Here is a 19,762-nt window from a genome sequence, read left to right as displayed (position 1 = left end):
GAAAATTTGGTGGCTCTAAGGTACCGTTGTTTTTTCACAATGCGAAAAACATGCACACATGCATTCAAATTCTTCATTATTTAATTTCTTTAAATATAATACAGGACGATAATATTTGGTGGCAACAATTTGAAAAGTGATTCAACGCAAAATCTCGTTTTGAGACTAATAGCCTTTCTGGGCTAACGCTCCTTTTGTCTAATAACCTATTTAAACATAGCTGTTTCTAGTGAAATTGTTGAAATTCTGAAATTATATTCAAAAATTACTCTTTTATTTAATTCTTACTATTGAATAGTGAATTTTATATTAAGTTTTCTCTTGGTTTTACTTAAATAAGACAAAAGAATTGAAAACAAAAGATAAATATTTAAAGACTAATTAGTCTATTAATGCATGTCTTATCTATCTAAATTACGAATTAAAGGTAAATTATGCATTTAAGGAACGATTCTAGTGCCAGAGTTAAGACTGTTTTAATAAATTTAGTTATTTTTGAGAAACTGAGTACTTTAAATACATATCTAGGGGCAATAATATGTTTGTAAACACTTTTTTCAAATACTTTGTGTATTATGCTACTCTAAATAGTGTAAATCTATTACAATATATCATATAGGCAGCTGAATTTAAGAAAGCATCTATTATAAACAGATTAAAACCATGTAACACATCAATGTTATATATTATGTTAAAATTACTTCTTAGGGTTAAAATGTTCCTCTTTAAAAACTAAAGTGCAGTAATATACTGTTGTATTTGAATACCACGCCTTACTTTTGAACTAATTTCGAGGTAATTTTCAAAAAAATACATTTCAAAACAATAGAAAAATCTTCGAAATTCGGGAAGAAAGCAATGTCATCCAAGCTAAAATTGGTAAAAAACATATCAGTAGCGCCAAAAAGGTTTTGCAAGGATGCAATTGGTTTGTACTCAATCCTGGACACAATGAAATACCAGATACTTGGGAAATACCTTTCTAGAAGAATATCTTGGGAACTCGAAGTGGGAGGTGTAACTTTCAACAGAATTACGTTTTCCTCTTTTGGACAGCGAAATTCCTATTGTAGTTAGTGGAGAGTATAAAAAAAGCCTCCTTTTCTCTTTATCTAATGAGCACTGACATGTGCTCTAACGTTTCCGGTTCACAGCATGTCACTTAGTGTCCAGTGTCAAAACCTTTCCTGTTTCTTAGTGCCCATGTTTCAATGGTGCGTGTCAATGCATCAAATGAAACGATGCTTTTAAAAGATGTCTTTTTTTGTAATGCCAAACAGTTATTGGAATCTTTTATCAAAATCTTGGGAATTTTTAGACACAAAAATAAATATAAGAGTTTTATATGAGCTATTTGATTTCAAATTTACTATTCAAAACAGAAGTTTGCAAATATAACATACTTACTCTTAGATAAAATGACAGGGAGATTTATGGCATAGTTTCGATAAAAAATTAATGCAGGATTTTAGTTTTACAAAATTATTAATTTAATTTAATAAAGATAAATAATTTAATGAAAAATAGTTAATTAAATCAATAAATCTAATTATTAAATTTAGTGAAAGGAATTAAATAAAATTTATTAATTTATTAAACTTAATTTTAGCTAAATTCCATAAAGTTAATCAATAAGGAATTTATTAAGCTACATTTAACAGAAATTATTCAAGTTATTGCGGGAAATATATTTCAGAAAACAAACAAGAAGCAGAGAATTTTATTTTTAACACATTACCGAAATTTTATAATACTTTTATTTTCGAAAAAGTTTTATTAATCTCGCAAAATATATATACATTTGTATAGGATTAACTAAAAAACGTATCTTTAAGTTAACAGTTGAAAATTTAGTCAAAGAAATTAATCAAGAGAATTTTAATTGTTTTTCAAAAATATGCTGAAGAATAACTGATATTTTCAGAACGCATGAATGAGAGAATTTCAGGAATCTGAATAATGTTCATAATAAGTTAAAAACATAAATAATTTTTTAGTTGCAAACGTATAGCTCCATGTCTGCAAAAATGCTTAACGGAGTTCGTAGATCAAATTTTATTTTACACAGGTGTTAGTAGATGGTTGGAAAATTTTATTTGACCAAGCTTTTTTTATAAAGTCATACATTTTAGAGCCATATTTATTTAAACTGCTTTTCTAAAGTGTGACTTACTTTTCACCCTAGCTACATTTTATCAAAATTTAACAAGATATTTTATGCATCTTTCCCCAGCTTAGTATCTCTTTTCTTATGCTGTAATGCATGCTGACAGGAAAATTATGAATGCATAGTGTAAACGCCAATTTGCATGAAAAAGAAAAATGAAAGCTTCCAACAAAGAAGGTCATCATGTCATTAATATCTTGAATATGAAAGGGAAAAAATATAAAAATAAATGTTTTTTCTAATGTGATACATATATTCTCACCTTATCAAATTCAAAAGCTTCTGGTCTTTATGCAAATTTTGCATCTTAAAGGTTATAAATAGCGAGAGAAAAGATTAAATAAAGCTTAAAAAAGAAAAGGATTACGTAGAATATTATAAAATGACTAAGCAGCTAATAGGAACGCGTAAGGGCTAACAGATAATATTTTTTACTTTACATATAATATGATGAATAAAGCTTTATAGAACTTTTCAAGAACTTTATAACTAAAAGCTGGCTTAATAACTTTCTCAGCCGGACCCGTCAGATTTAAAGTGCCTCCTGCGAGAGATCGCAAAGCCGAATACTTACCACTGTTTAGAGCTAGCAGGAACTAACCACGTAGCGTGCACGCTGTGTCAAAAACAAACCAAAAACATCACTTTAAATACTCACAACTAATTTGTATACTAGTGAGGAATACGAAAGGGAGAAATTATAGTAAAGAAAAATTATAATTAACTGGTTTATTAACATGATACCCTACACCCTTGCTCAACCTCAACTGGCAAAACCTAATCAACAACTTTAAATTAAAATTCCTTTAATATTTTTTAAACATATTTTAACTCGTAAATTTATTCCATCTACAAAGTCAAGTTTAATTTTCTTCGCTTTAAGTTAGTACTTCCTTTTCGTTTAGTTTCACCCATCGCAGTCGAACATTATTAAAGATTTTTTTTAAAGATTCTTTTAACGATAAGAATTCGCTTCTGTTACTGTATTGGCAGCATTAGAACTTGTAAGAAACCCTCATATCCTCTGGTGCGTTTCAAGAAATCACTACACAGAAGCAGAAGATTGAAAAATTATTGTGAAAGATTAAATTATCATCAGATATTAGTTACGCTCTTTAAATAAATAATTTACTTTTTTTATGTTCAGAATCTCGTTCGATGAAAACATTACCATTAATGATAAGCTTTCTGTTCGCTTTTTAATGCTGCTTTTTTTGAGTTATTTTTTTCCTATTATGAGATTAACTTAATGCTTCTTTTACACCGATAGATAAGAGATAAATGTAAACTACATATAGAATAAAAGAAGCAGCATTAACAAAATGTACCAAATGCTAAACTTTCAACAAAAAATCCATTTATGCAATTCCAGAGCTATTTCTGATCTGTTTTCAACACATTTTCTTAAAACTGCTTTAAGATTATTTTAAAACACAGAGTTCGTAAAAGTGAAATTACTTAATAAATTCCCTTTGGGAGTTTATTGGTCATTCTTTATTTTCAAAGTAAAATTAAATGTTTAAAATTTATAAATCAATAATAAATTAATATAAAATAAATGGAATTTATAAGAGAATTCAGGTTAAGCATTTAATCTGTCGTTGGTGATTAATTGAATGTGGCAAAGCAGACAAGAGATTCCTGCTTTACATTTTCGCAGAGGCTTTTTTGAGAAGAATGGCCTGCATTTGTATTAAATATTCACATTACTCATGGGGAAAAAACGTGAAATTTTGCGTGAAAATTTACCATGGGAAGCATAATTTGTATTTAGATTAATTAAATTCAATTAATAAAATATTTAAATTTTTAAGATAGCATAATTTATGCATAAATGATACGCATCATTCTTTTTCGTAAATATTTCGAATTTATTAATGAAGATTACTTCTTAGTTTAAAGTGTCGTGTGTATTTAATGTGTGTGTGTGTGTATTTAATTATGGCAAAGCACACTAGGGCTATCTGCCTAAGGGGAGGGATGCCTTCGTGGAGGACTTTCTAAGGGAAACTGGCTCGTTGTTTAAAGTGTCGTATCTGGTTATATTTTCCATCACACTTTACTTATTACCGATTACTTTAAAGAAAACGCATTACCTTGAGAGAAATAATTCTATAGCAGATCGCTTTAGCAGGTTAAAAGAATGATTTCATTTATCACGTTTATCATTTTCTAACTTTATAAGTTTTATAAATAGAGTAGTTACATAGATGTAAAACTGAAACTATTGGATAAGATCAGATATTAAATGAGTAAAATTATTATTAGCCCAAAGAAGCATTAGCCCAGAAGGGCTGTAAGTCTCGAAAAGCTTTTGCGTCGGTTCACTGTAAACGACGTATCACTTTTTAAATTGCTGCCACCAAATACTATCACTCTGTATTGACGTTCTGAAGCAAAATTAGCCCCTGCTTACATTACACGTAAAGAAAACCATAAAAACTTCATGTAACCATATTGTTCAATTACTTCAGATAGGATTCGGAAAGAAACTACCGCTGTTTTGTCGTTGTAGCCACTCGGCATTTTAAACCATTTTTTTATTGTAATTGATACCAAATGTCGATGGGATTATACGACTTAAATCAATTCTTAATTATTACAGAATAATTATAGAATATGTGTACATTTGTATATACTTTTTAATATAATGAAAAAGTCAATTAAAAACAGTTTTTAAACTGATCTATATATCTTTCTAATGTCCTTGCATATTCGCATTTATAATTAAACTCCTATTTTGCTGTCAAAATGTTTTCTACATTGGTAAACAATATTACATCAACTTTCAAATTAAGATATTCACTTCACGTAGCTGTGGCATTCAGTAGGCTGATGAAAACTGGCTGTGAAAGAAGAGAAAATAAATTATGGAGATCAAAAACACCTGCTCGAGGGTAGGGCGTTCCACCAAGGCATTCCAATATGGAAAACAAATATCAAATAAATCGCACACTTTTATTTTTCTGATTTATTTGCATAGGGCGTTAGAGGCTGTTTGACGACACGAGAACATGCAGTGAAGGTTACAGTGAAGGCCGCTCTCGCTCGTTATTTAATGTATTTCCTGCAAACCTGAATCGAAATTAAAATTGCAAATTAGAAATATCTTTTCTGGTGATTTTCCATAATCAATATATACTTACATTAGGAGCGGCACCTGTCGGTTACTGAACCTGTTTTTTTTGAAGTAATTAAAGAGATAATCTTTCCTCGGTGTTTTATTCTTTCTTTGCCGCAAAACACATTTTGAATAACTTCCTGAAATTAAACTGATCGAATATTTTTCTTCGCGCGTATTTGCAATTATTAATGTTTTTTGCTGTTTTTATTATTAACACTGATTCATCAATCATGTTGTTTTAAATTGCTGGAGTGTATGTTGAGAGTTACTATGAAGAACTAACTATAAAAGAATACATTGCTGAATAAAAGTTTGTGCTATAAAAACCAGGAATTCAGTTACGTTACGTTTAATTAAAGCTCCTGGATATTTAGATCAGTGTAATTTATGCTCAGTTACGAATCATAAAAAATAGTTTTTATTGATACTGATTGATGATTGATTTTTATTGATTAAAAAGTGTCTCGGCTTTACCCGATTTCCGAATCTGTGATACGCCCAAGAACTGGCAGATTATAAACTAGCCACATTCCGATCAGTGAGTATCATGATCGTGTAATTAGGAGTAAAGAGCTCTCAGCAACAATTTTGAATGGACACATCTACCATTTTTTTAGCAAATTTCAGCTTTCAATTCAAATTCAAATTTCAGCAAATTTAAGAGAAAGTAATAGAATAAATAAGTGAGGTTGGTATGCTTTAAAATTAAATATTGTGGTCTAATTTTAAAAATGCACTTCCTCGTTTTTTTTCACCCACATAAACTTTACTAAAAATAGGGCGAGTTTCCAAATTATTTTTTATTTTGAAGCAATTTAATTTTAAAATTATTAATTCCAATATCAGTGTTAGGGTTTTAAAAAAATCGACCTCAGTTATTAAAATAGAACTCTCTCCATATATTTTAGCATCTTATTTCATTCACTTTATTTTATTAGATTTCTCGGTATTAGAAAATTAAACACGTGATGAAACAATGAAACACTGAAACTAAAGAGAGCGTTTATCGTATTATTATAATGGACATATTAATTGTGATATTATTGATGACGGTGTAGACAAGAAGAAATATACTGTAGATTTATGTCTCATGTTTAATAATTTAATTAGTGAAAGAACTATTCGCAAATTGCATTTGAGGAATAATTGTAAAACTTGGCACTAAATATCAGATAATCTAAAAATAATAATTTCAAAAGAAATTTATAAAAGTGTATTGATATAAGCAATTACACACAAAACCCAAACAGTTCGATACCCAAATACGATAATATGTCATTAAAAATATATGTAATGTTAAATTATCCAAAAGTTCTAAGCTTTTGTTGAATTATAACTCGTAATCAGACTAAATTTAATTTAAATGTTATAGTTCTATGCAAAAAAACCTATAATATTCTTTTACAGATTGATTTTTGTTACAAATTGTTGAAAATCGTTAAAATGAGATGAAAACGTAAAGTAGAATGTTAGAAATAGATAAATAAAACTAGAAACAGAAAAATAAGCAGCTTAACAAATTTCATCTAATGTGCATTGAAAATCAAAATATCTAATGAATTAGGATTTGGGAAACTGAAAATTTTAAATAAATTATTAAAAAGTGTTGTTTTCTGTTTCATATTTTATTTTCCCTCATTACCATTTTTAAAGTTGAAATTTTTAATACTGTTATAAATAGCATGAGTTTTTTTTTTTTTTTTCGCGTGCTTTATTCGAGCATTATTTTTTCTCTAGTTCGTTGTTTGAGCAAAAACGTTTCTATTTTATTTACGGAAGAAGTTTGTAGTTTCGTATACGATAAACCACACATGTGAGTGATAATGAGAAACAAACAGAAGTAATTGTTTTTAGAGTTTTTATTCGATGTAAAATAAAAGTTAAAAACTGGCAACGCATTTTCCCTCGAAGAAATCATAAACTATTATGTTATTAAACATTCAGTTCAAGTCTAAAAAGATAGATGGCAGCATATCTAAAAAGATTCGATATGCGTGAATTCCGTTTTTCTCCAGGGAAACGACTTGGGTGAATTAATTTTTATTCTTATGAAAAACAACATCTCTTTAAATTATAATTTATTTTCTTTTAGCTTGTATGTTGTAAACATGACCTACCTTGCTGACATGTCGCAGACATGCTAAATATTTTCAAATGTTAGCATTTTAAGACAATTTTACGATGACGGGAAAACTTAATAGGCAGGTTTATCCTCCACTCGTTTCGAAATATGGGCCATAAGCTTATATGCCTTTTATAAATGATTCATTTTCATGCACCTATACAGAGTAGCCGTTATAACACAATGAGATAGCTGGAATTTTTCTTACTCAAATTCCTAAAATATGAATCATTAATATTTCTTAAAATATTTGCATTGAGGCAATTCGAAATTATTTAAATTCTGACAATTTAAAATTACATTTGTCTTTGTAAGCTAGTTTTTTTTCTGGCATAAAAGACGCTGGAAGTTTTTTTTAATCAAAATTCCAATAATGTGAAATATTACTGCTATTTAAAAATAGCAGTAATGTTTCAGCTCATAATTATTGCAGTTCTAAAAATTGTAATTATGTTTTTCTAAGTAAGTAACTAGGTATAATTTAGTTTCAAAACTTTAATACTAATGGACTTGTATTTACTTAACGTTTATAACTAGATTCGATAGAAATGATTTATTTACTATTCAAATATGGCTATGTAGGCAGAGAATATATGAGAATTTGATGCGCTAACGAAAGAATAAAAACATTGCAAAATTTGAAATTTTCTATTTAAAAATTGATAGATCTGCAGTTATACTGCATCTAACAGATTTCTCTTCCTTTTCGAATGGTATAAGGTCTGGTTTAGTTTTTTTGATTGTGGCAAAGCAAACGATGGCTACCTACCAAAGGGAAGGATTGCTTTCATGGAGGACTTTCTAAGGAAAACTGGCTCTTATACAAGTTACAGATGGGGGAAAACACAGAAACGCCGATGCAGTCAGCCCTTTCGCCAGCATTTGAACCCCGGACCGAACTACTACATTTTAGCGACTTTACCGCTCGGTCCCAATTGCATAAGGAAAATCTATTAAATTAGATATGATGTGATGAGTAGGATTATAATAAACCAAGTAAATTCACCTTTTTAATAAGTATGTTCAGAAGAATGCCATTCTATATTATAAGGAGGCTTGACCAATAAAATTATACTAACCTAATTCCATTTTAATTTTTCCTAATCATTACCATTAATTTGTTTGAAATAAAAGGTTCTCTTTCCTAGGACAATATAACTGACCTACAAGAAATGAAATAGTTAATTTTTAATTATTTTGATTCCATCTAGCATAATTAATAAATCTGAATTTGTTTGGCAAATGAGGAAAAATATCAAAATATTTATAAATGCTGTGAAACCATTTTGTGACGATCACAGTTACAAACACTATTGGTCTTGGGGAGAAGTGATCTTTTTTTGGAAAATAACACTTATTACAGATGTTTATTCATTTTCTCAGAAAAATAGTGGTCGTATTCAATAATGGTCACCATGAGAGACTTCATATTTTTGTCATGGAACGTGATGTCTAGTAGGTTTAAGAAACATAGCAGCGTTATGTCGAAAACATGACCATGCATTTAACCTTCGAGCAACTGCCGAAAGAAATTATCTGAAAGCAAAGCTATCCCTTTCAAATGCATTATAAGAAATAATCTCAAAATCTGGCTCACCGAGGATTGTAATAAGATCAAACTGCTCTTATTAAAACTAAATTTGTATATCTGAGTTTATATTGGGCGGATCACATCATGAGATTTTGATATGTTTTATACGGTTTGTAGCGTCGAAAATGATATACAAATATCAATCAGTTTTTCAAGAACTTAACAATTCTATTTGGCTGAGTTAGAAATTATGAATGTGCTATTTTTATTGACTAATTAGTATGCAAAGTATTCTATTATCACTTATTTTATTCGCATGCTTATCATTCACGTGCAGTGAGAATTAATTTCAGCAGTACATAGGTCTTTTAGAAAATATTTTTCTCACGAACTTAAAAAAAAATGACCAGATTAGTCTATATTCCAGTATATAATATATCATGAAGTTAAATTTATAAGTTTGGCCTTTTTGATAGTTGGAAGAGATTAAATGAATGCTTTAAATTATTACCTTCATTTAACAGCAGCACAGTTATTCTGACACACAAAATATTTATTTTTATTATTTAATATTTTATTTCTTAATATATTTATTGTTTAAACAATTGGGGAGACTATAGTGTTTCGTTTATAATTAAGTCAAATGCATAACAATATTAGCAATATTTATTACGTATAACATAATTAAAAACCAATACTGTGTCTATATATTCTGTGGGTTTCTGAAAAGCAACATTGATGTTTCCTTTCTGGAAATGCAAAATCCAGATTTATATTTTCAGTGTTATTGTAAAAGAGAACCAGCATACCCCAATTTGATGTCGTATCTAATGTAATTGATTAAGTCATGTCAAACAGCTGCTTGCTTTATTTTGGATGTAATTTCCGCTTAAGAAGAGCATCTTCTTTATAATTACAGTGCTCTTTACAATATCAATATGAGAAATCTGTGCTATTTTCTGTGTTAAAAAAAAAAAAAAAAAAAAAAACTGTCATCTTGACTTGCTCAGGCGGACTTATCTTCAGTATCCTGATTTGCATATAAAAGCACGAATCGCATAGGTCAAGTTTGCAGACAGAATGCTCTGACCTTGCGTTTATTTAAATTACTTGCCGCACCTCGCGAATGAAGTACTTACTCATACCTAAGCATTTACTGGGTTATTTGAATTAACTGGGCACAGAATGTTACGGTGTATCTAGGATATCATGGAAATTTATTTAGGGATTTCAAAAATGCGTAGCTAACCCCGCGAAAACAACTGCAGCTTAATTTCTTACTGTTGAATACGAATGATTAATTTCAAAGGCGTGCCAGTGGTTTCGATCCACTATATCAGTGTGCCTGATACTACATGACTAGATGGTTTTCTCACGGAAAAAAGAATGCATTCGTTTCTGTGAGAAGGTTAATAACTAGGTCGACGTGAAAGAAACCATGTAGTTCAGAGAGTAACCCGATAAAAAATCGTCCACAAAAACACACGTTTATGCTTTGAATGCTATTGTGCTATGAAAGCTGCTTTTGTTCTCGACTGCAAAAAGTTGTTGAAATAGTTTTTCGGAGGTTATAGAAGAAAGTAAACCTATTATTCCCCCAGACGTAAAATGCTTATGGAAAAAAATATCAAACATAGAAAACTTTACCACTGTTATGTTAGATATAATCTATAAATCAACAGATTTTCAATATACTTTCAATATACAAAACGTTTATTGTGACTGTATTTGTTACAAGAGTGAATTGCTCACCGGTAAAGAAGCAGGAAATATAACAATTGCATGTTTAGCAACAATCAATCAATAAAAGACATGCATCGAAGAAATGTTGATATATTGAAAACTGAGGTGTACGCGGAAGTGCTTTCTCCGTATGTCCACTAACAAATACGTGTATTCTTCAATGAATCTTTCTCATTATCATGCAAGCCAGTCATTAAAAGTAGTTAGGTTCTTTCAACCCATTGTTACCTAACATGTTCTTAAAACATAGATTGTGGTTTGGGCGGTTGATATCCTGGAAGTGACCTGCTTTGATTCACTCGTAACTGAATTTGACAGAAATCTTTTGGGATAAATGGTGAGAAAAGGTTAAAACAACTGAGCTGGATTTCCATATTATTTAAAGATTACACTACATACATTGTGTTGATTATTCAACTTCGTATGGCTTACCTAGGATTACGAGGAGGATGCTTAAAATCTGTTGGGTTGAAGGTTTGCATACGTTGACCTGTGAATGTTAATCAAAGAACTTACAAAGCATACTAATAAGGTACGATTTTCAAAGAAGGTGCTAACATTTTTGGCACCACGCTGTTGAGACATACGGAAAAGAGATAGTTATTTTCAAAAGATTTGCTTATCAGCTTATATATGTGTACAAGTTAAGTACAGTCTTTATGAGTATTTTATCTTGATTGCTTATCTCATCATTGCATTTGAAATGCTATAATGGAAATAAAATAAAAAAATATCATTCATCAAAATCTCGATTATTTCAGGCTTTTAAAGGAACTGCAATCATTTCATCTTTCAATGCACTTAAGACCCTTTGTAAGAAAAGTGTTCTCTTAACATTCTATGAGCAGAATCATTTTTGATCGTGGTTTATGCTTTGCTAATAAATACATTTTAACACATTTAGAAGTACATTTTACATGCAAAACATTCTCCCCCTCATTTCTTATTCCGTCTTCATATCGACTTTATTTATGTGACTAAGTTAAATCCTATATGGCTTACCAAGAATTTTTTTTATTTAAAAATCATCAAAATAAAATGCATACATTATATGTTTTTTAATCTAATATTTTTTTAATTAAATAAAGCTAGTGTTAAAAGCACACTGCATTCTTATTAATATAAAATGCCTTAAAATGAACTTAAATTTTATTTCAAAAGTGTTTTATTTTATGTATATTTTTTTATTATAGGTTAGTGGTGCGGTTGACTGTAGTCCTATGTGCCTGCAAATTGACAATAGGCCAAGGGGTCATCACACCTCGATATGCCATTCTACAGAGGACACACTACGAGTGGTTGCCACATATATCAGAATACGATATGGACCAGGCCTTTATAGTCGCTGAACATGTGATTAAAGCCAAAAGAGCGCACGAAGATAAAATCTTCAAAGGAGGTGAGTTGAAATTTCTTATAATTTTTTTATATAAAACTCGACAGCCTAATATGCATTTCGATCAGTTTCCAACAACAACAACTCATATTATGAACCTATAATTATATAGAAACTAATAGTTAATACAGTTAATTCCTAAATTTTAAAGAAGTGGTTTGAGGCTATTATTTGAGCCCATCTGTTTGTTCCTTACGGTGTTCAGTTTGAACTGACTAATTGAACTCAAAAGCAAATATCCAGGTCCAGAATTTTTCAGTGCTGTTGTGAAAACCTGATTCTGTGTTTATGACTTTTTGTGCAGTTTCACTGATCTTCAGATAATCTTTTTACAACGCGTTTATAAATAAACAACACACAGAAGAATGAAATCTTCTACCATACTAAGAGCTTTTTGTAGTCATCATAATAAAAAAAATTGAATTTTATTTGAGTAAATTATTATTCTAATTTTTAATTTCCAGGTTGAATAGTCATTTATACTTTTTACAGTCAACTGGATAGATTTTTTTTGTTTAAAAGTTTGTTACCTATGCAGTCTGCTGTTTATCTTGTTAACAAAGGAAAGTCATACATAAAGGAAAATAAAATCATTATTCGGATAGTAAGAACTAAAGTTTATAGTGCTAAACCATAGACCTAATGTTACAAAAAACTGTCTTTCCATTATCCTAAAATTAAGCACAAATATAATTATTATTTTCTGGAAATATACGTAAATAATTTATTGCTTTAAGAATGAAAAACAGTTCTCTCGAATTCTCTCACAAATCCTCTCTACAAAACAATCGCTGGATCACTCAACTTCATCTCACCATTAGGGACTCTAATCCCTAGCTTAGCACTAGCAAGTGCTAAATTTAATTAAATTTACCTTTATTCTCAGGTAATATAGCAATCAGACAATGCTTCGTTTCCTATCTTAGCTTTTCTACGCAATTAAGAAGTGAGGCATTTCAAAATAAATCGGAAGAGAGAGTTTAAAAAGAAAAAAAGAGAGAGAATTAGGAACTGAACGATAAGCATTTCGAAAATCTGGGTATTTTTATACAATCAGGCAAAAACAATATTATTTAGAAGATATAATTTCTTTACAAACCCCTTTATTAGCCTAAATTTCCAGTTTGAGTTCTGAGATTCCGCGTGTTTTCTACCACGAAAGAAATGTGCATGATCTCTATAGGAACATGAGTACAAATCCCTAATGTGGGAGTGAAATGGTTCTGAAGTTTAGCTTTAGTTATGCATCTAAATGTTTATAATATTTATATGAAAATATTATAAACATCCGAAAAATTCTATTTCCTTGAACTTCAATTTAAAGAAATCTTTGTCCTCCAGTTTTGCGCTTTACTATTTCGTTGTGAAAGACATTTACAATGCCTTCTGTTTTATACTTATTGGAGCGGTTACTTTTACATGCATAAAAAAATAACGAAGATTAGATTTCTTATCTAAGAAATTACTTTCTTCTGTAGTGCTGAAAACTGAACAACAGTTTCAAAGTTTAATTCATCTGAAAAGAATTTGCTTTTTAAAAAGTAAAGGCAGAAGATTCATTTACTTAGAAATTTGCCACGTGTAATGTTAAAAAAGAATAACTCTGAGTACTTTGATAACAAGCTTTATATGTTTACACTGCTCTTGACAGCAGTTGCATAAAATAAATTTCGTTATGCACCAAGAAGTTATTCTAAGAAAATAATTCAAGAGTAATTTTTTGAGTAAATTCTTATATTTTTTTTTATTCTTAATGTACTATTCTTCATTATAGAGTTCCTATTTTAAATTTTAATTATTTTCCAGGTCGTATCATGAAGCCAGGATCTCATCCGTCATCTTCTCGACATCAGCACCTCCTGGCGCCGAACAGAAAAGCTGCCAAAATGGAACGAGCTTGTGAAAAGTTTGAAGAAGCCACAAACGTTATCAAGGATATGTAAGCATATTAAGTTACTCGTAATGAAATATTTTTTGACGCAATAAAGTCTTGGTTATATGAGCTGAAGGCAACAAGTAGTGCTGTGATAATCAATTTTCATATTTAAATAAAAAATAACTATCTCAAGTAAATCATTAGCAGCTATTTAATATCGAATATCCCACTGTTTATTTGGTTTGGCTGTTTAATATACTGCTTCATTAAATAGCATTCTCAAACAAAATACTATACTCACAAAATATGCTTTTGTTCGTGGCCTCGAAAACTGCAGCAGATTGAACTAAATAAAAATTGTTATTTAAGAAAATCTGAGCTAGAGATTTCGAAATGAATACACTAAGGAACTCTAAGGAATAAGTAAGGAAACTTTAAGGCAATCTTAAATGCTTAAGTACAAAATTATCAGTTGCTATGGAAAGCTTTTGAAAACGTTCCTTCGGCGGACCTGTATTTATTTATTTTTTTTTAAATTTTCGCAGATACCATGGCAAATAGGTTTAGGTTAGCTCAAATAATACGATTCGGATTATCCACAAGTACAGCTGCCAAATGCCAATACCAAATCATTTGAGTAGAAGTGGGAGCAAAGCATGAGTACAGTGCAGTTGTACAGAAAATTCATTTGTAAGCGCATTTCAAATTAGGTCCATTATTTGGCAATCAATTTATTAGAACTTTCAAATTTTTGATGGAAACGTGTCCAAATAAGAATCATTTGCAAGTTACTGCATTTCGAGCTCAGTACCAAATAATGGACCTGCAATACCATAACAACGTTTCCAATACGAGTAAATTGACGCATGTATAAATGAGGCTGACAATCATGTAGGGATTATTGATTTTTTACAGAGCAATAAATGTGAAAGTCAGTAGCGTCCGTTCCGGGATTCAGTTTCCTATATTCCATGTCTTATCTGGCTATGTTAATCACTTATTTTATGGCAAAATATCGACAAAATACAAATGATGATGAGTTGATGCCACCATGTTTTCATTTCGGCTGTCTTTGAAAAGACTACTTAGTTTTTCGAATCGGTAAACATGAAAAAATTAATTTTGCCGTCTCCAGTATTCAAACCGCGAACCTCCTAGTGCTTGCTGGACGAAGTAAACTTACGGTACGACAGCACGCGCGGAAAATGTAATAACTCTTTCAAGGAAAAAATATTGACATGTCCCATTCTCTCAATACAGAATATTGCTCGAAGATCGATCTGAAAGAGCTTAATACAGCTTCGAAGTATTGATAATAATCAAGGGGTAAAAACTGCCATATTAATCAGATGTGATTGTGCAACATGTGGTACTGCCATATCATTTTCCAAAAGGATAATACGAGACTCTTTTTCTTGTTAGAAATCAGCAGCATAAGTGAAGCTGCTACTTTTATATGACCAATCGTCTTTCCATCCTTCTCATTGACAGCATACGTGTGGAATCTTCGACGATACGTGGAAATCTGGGCTTCTTTCATCTAATCTGAGAGTTCCATATTCAAGTCGACACTCTCGGATACCTCAAACAAGGCTTCATCATTGAGGGAAGCCTCGTATAATAAATAAATGCTTGAAATGCTGCTTCTGGTACATTCATCCATTAAGGTATAAAAGATTTCCTGGCCCTTTAAGGCTCATTTGCGATCTATGTACTTACTTATTTCTAACGACCTATCATTTTTATAAATCTGCGGAATTTTTAACGGTATTTTGATTCAACTGTTAGGAAATATATGAAAAATTTCAAAACTAAGTAGTTAAAATGGTTACATGATATATTATTTAGAGAAATCATGTAATTGCTGTTTTCAGTTTCAAATATAAATATTCATTATTACCGATAAATGCGAACATAACAATCTCAGATTGCATAGTATAAAATGCACTGCTTCATCAGACACAAGAAAGACAGACATTTATTTTGGAAGACTGCTTAGTCGCTAATTACGCTTTCGTTATTTAAAAACCTTTCTTTCCTTTATTCTTATTGAATACCCTGTTGAGGAGTGTAGGTAACTGCAATTATGTTATTCATAACCCCAGTGCGTAGGAAACTTTCTCCATATAACAAAAGTTTTATTAATAATCTTGTATCTTAGAAAAAATCCCCAGACATGATTAAGACGTATATGCATATACTGCCGTATTCTTTTTGTGCTGATAAATACAACGTGCCACTATTAGAAAGATATATTAGAAATGTTTCGTATTTGGCAAGCAATCATTCATAGCCTTTCTGCGCCACCGCTTCATTTTATCTTTTTTTTTCCATGACCGAAATACTTGCGCTGATGATTTTAAATAAAGCATTTTGTAGCAGAGAAAGTAAGATTTATTGTCATCATTTACTATAACAATATAATTGACAAAATATTTAACATTCATTATCCAAAATTAATTTTCCTTCTCTTTTTTAAAACTATTTTCAATGAATTTATTTGTTTTATTTTACGCAAGAAATGAAGGAAATCGATTTTTTTATTTAACCATAATTGTTAATCGCAGTCAGTCGTGGCGCCATCTATCGACAGATTGGGTACTAAAAATCGATTTTGAAGCTGTGTAAGGATAACTTCTCGTGGACCAAATTTTTACGGTATGAGCAAAAAGCGGCAATATTTTTAAGAACTTTTAAATGTATATTAGTAAAATTTTTAAAGAATAAATGTTATTACGCGTTTTTTAAAACGTATAATCAGTTATCAGAAGCTTTAATCAGTCTGATAAATTTCAAGCGTTCAACAAAATTTGACTTTTATGTGCTTTATAAATGTACGATTAAATAATGCATTAAAACTTGAATAATTCTAAATATTTTTCAATGATTTATAACCAAATATTTTAGGAAGGGGATTAAGTGTTTTAAAATTCACACTATTTATTCTTTTTGGAAACTGAATACATAATTTTTTCTTTTCCAACAGGTTTAGTCTGACGAAAGAGCAGGTTACATTAGCGCTTCCTCACGAGGAACTGAAAGGTAGAGAAGCCCTGAAAGCTGCAGAGCAATGCCATAAACATTTCCACTCTGGAGGGTGTATCGATTCGAAGTACAGATCAGTCGATGGCAGTTGTAATAATCTTTACAACCCGACATGGGGTAAAGCCTCTACTTGTCTTCAAAGGCTGCTTCCACCAGACTACGCAGATGGTAATGTATTTAGAATGAGGCCAAAATAAGCTTTTCTCATTTTTATGAACACTGTGCCAGTTGCTTCATTATTATATTTGATTTTTGATTATTTCATTTACTGCAGTTAATTTCTTTCGTAATATTCAAATATTACAAAATACATATTCGCTATTTTACTAGCAAATAATACGTTGTGTCAATAAATTCAAATATAAGAAAATTTTTAAAAATGGGAAATAGTTCAGATTTTAACTATCGCGCAAAATGATTTTTTAAGGTTTTTTACTCTCACTGAGCTCGCAGTCTACCATTCTGCTGCTGCAATCACTTCTGCTGAGCCATTTCTTTCCGTCTTTATAGCTTTATTATTAAGCATAATTTTCTTCGCACTTAGGCGTGAAAATCACAAAATTTAGTATTAATGCTTAGGAGAGAAAGTATTATAAGAAAAAAAAATATGAGTAATTATAAAAATTTGTCAAAAAAAGAATTTGAAAATTTAAAATGCTAATTATATGATAATAATTCTCTAGAAGACGCTGCTAAATTCAATAACATTCTTTTGTTTCTAATAATATTCTCTAACGTTTATTATTTTCCCATTTAGTATGATTTTGTCAAGTAAGTGTCTCAACTACATTTTGTTTAATAAGATATTAATTTCATTGTATTTGAAATCAAAATTATAAGAAAGCTAGGACGGCATACTTTCTCCTCGTAACTGAAATTTTGAGTGCAATTTTTTTCATCACATTTTTATTTTAGCGAAGAAATATTCAAATATTTCCCTGATAATAATTTAATATGTTATTTTGTAATGCAACATTATACGTTAATTTAATACATTGCATTTATTAATAAATAAATAACGAACTCTGCATGTCTGAATAGGAAGGAAAAGTAATTCAAAAGTCCCTCTTTTAGGGTGTTCTTTTTCAAGTCTGAAATCTTCATGTGCTTTGCCTGAATTAGATAATAAGCCCTTGCCAAAAATTAAATTAATTATTGTATTCTGATTTCAATAATAGTAGTCTACTGTTTTCGGTCAATTAACACGTGCTAATAAAAGATATTTCCTGATTCGTAAATATTCAAAATTATTGTTTAGACGGAAATAACTGCAGAATTTAAGATACTTTAACGCATTTGTTTCTGAGTACTTACTTACCTTAAAACATATTTTTGACGACTGAAAGTATACCAGATTTAATCGTCCTCACAGCAGTTGGATAGTCCACACACAGTCCAATGGAATGACTCGGTAGGCAACGTAAATTTTGCGATAAACTCATCAAATACCGATAGGTTTTATGAGAATTTGTTAAGAAATACATGATTCTTGGGCATTTTATCTTATAATTTTAAAACTATGTGTACTACAATTTAAAGATATCGCTTCCTTCAGAATACTTACTCTTATATTTTTTTCAGGAATATCCGTTCCACGCATGTCCAAATCTGGTAAACCTCTGCCACCCCCTCGAGTGATTTCCCTCTACATTCATCGACATATTGACCGTCCTGCTCACGATCACACTCACTTGTTGATGGCTTTTGGCCAGTTCGTCGACCACGATATTACGCTCACTCCAATTACTGGTATGCCAGCTGGTACGTGATCCGCCATGCCATGGCGATGTTTAGCGTTCTTCATCTTCTGAAAGATCTGAATTTCTAGGAATGCATAAAACGTATATCTTAGACTTCATGTAGCCAACAATAATATATTTATTGTTTATAGAATTCTTATCATAGAGTAGCGTACAAAAGTAAAGCATAAATTTAAAAATTGAGCTTTATCTAAAAAAAAAAAAAGCAAAAAATTCTGACAATTCTAAATAATACTGTTTTATATTTTACTTAAAAGATGTTAAGTTATTATATTTTGTAATATATAATTAACAAAATATGACTGCATAAAAAGAAGCTTATTCTTTAAATACTCTGATTAAATGTTAAAATGTAAATATTTCACTGTTTTTTATTGAAGTAGTACAAATTCAAGAAAATGAGTAAATCAGTTAATATGCATCTGGAAAACCTGATAATAAAATATTCAGTTCTCACAAAGAATAAGAAAGTTATACAAAATTTAAATTATTTGAAAATTTTTAAAATATAAACTACTTCCTATATAAGTAACATTAAAATCTTATTTAAGATAAAGCAATATAATCTTATTTCAATTTTTATAATAATAATAATACATTAATATGTTATAAATTTAATAATAATAATACTTTAAAGCGAAGCAATGTTAAATATGGAAATAGAATACTTTTTGTTTAGTTCAGGAGAATTAAGAAGATATTTTGGTACTTTTCCGTTTCGCCGGCGCAAATCTCGCCAAGCAGACTTTATTGGCGACAACATACAGTATACACATAAAAAATATTAAAAATTGTTAGTTCTAAGAATTCTTTTAAAAAAGAAGGCATAAACATTTTAATATCGCTTAAAATTTTATAAAAAGCCAATAAATAAAGACAATAAATTTGTAAAAAGACATTAATTTAAGAATTTACTATGCTTTCATGGTTGAACATCCTGATTCTCCGGTTCATATCACGTGACCCCAAGCGATCTCATCTCACGTAAACTACTCTAC

At 30.0% G+C, this 19,762-nt stretch overlaps 1 protein-coding gene across 2 annotated transcripts in view; it reads left to right on the top strand.

The window, feature by feature from the left end:
* The window catches only part of LOC118184669 (immunomodulatory peroxidase-like), a 97,224-nt gene that overhangs the window by 50,898 nt on the left and 26,564 nt on the right, over positions 1-19,762 (top strand). The window contains exons 2-5 of one of the 2 annotated variants that reach the window (XM_035354371.2): positions 11,881-12,086; positions 13,890-14,022; positions 16,946-17,172; positions 18,586-18,765. In XM_035354371.2, the coding sequence (XP_035210262.1) occupies positions 11,881-12,086; positions 13,890-14,022; positions 16,946-17,172; positions 18,586-18,765 (746 nt within the window). The remainder of the gene's footprint in view (positions 1-11,880; positions 12,087-13,889; positions 14,023-16,945; positions 17,173-18,585; positions 18,766-19,762) is intronic. The other variant, XM_035354372.2, reaches the window with a different exon arrangement.

This window comes from Stegodyphus dumicola, chromosome 12 (genome assembly GCF_044657685.1).
Source record: "Stegodyphus dumicola isolate Sdum_Otavi_A_Nest chromosome 12, ASM4465768v1".
In the NCBI taxonomy this organism is placed as follows: Eukaryota; Metazoa; Arthropoda; class Arachnida; order Araneae; family Eresidae; genus Stegodyphus; species Stegodyphus dumicola.
This window is presented reverse-complemented; position numbering and strand designations above follow the sequence as displayed.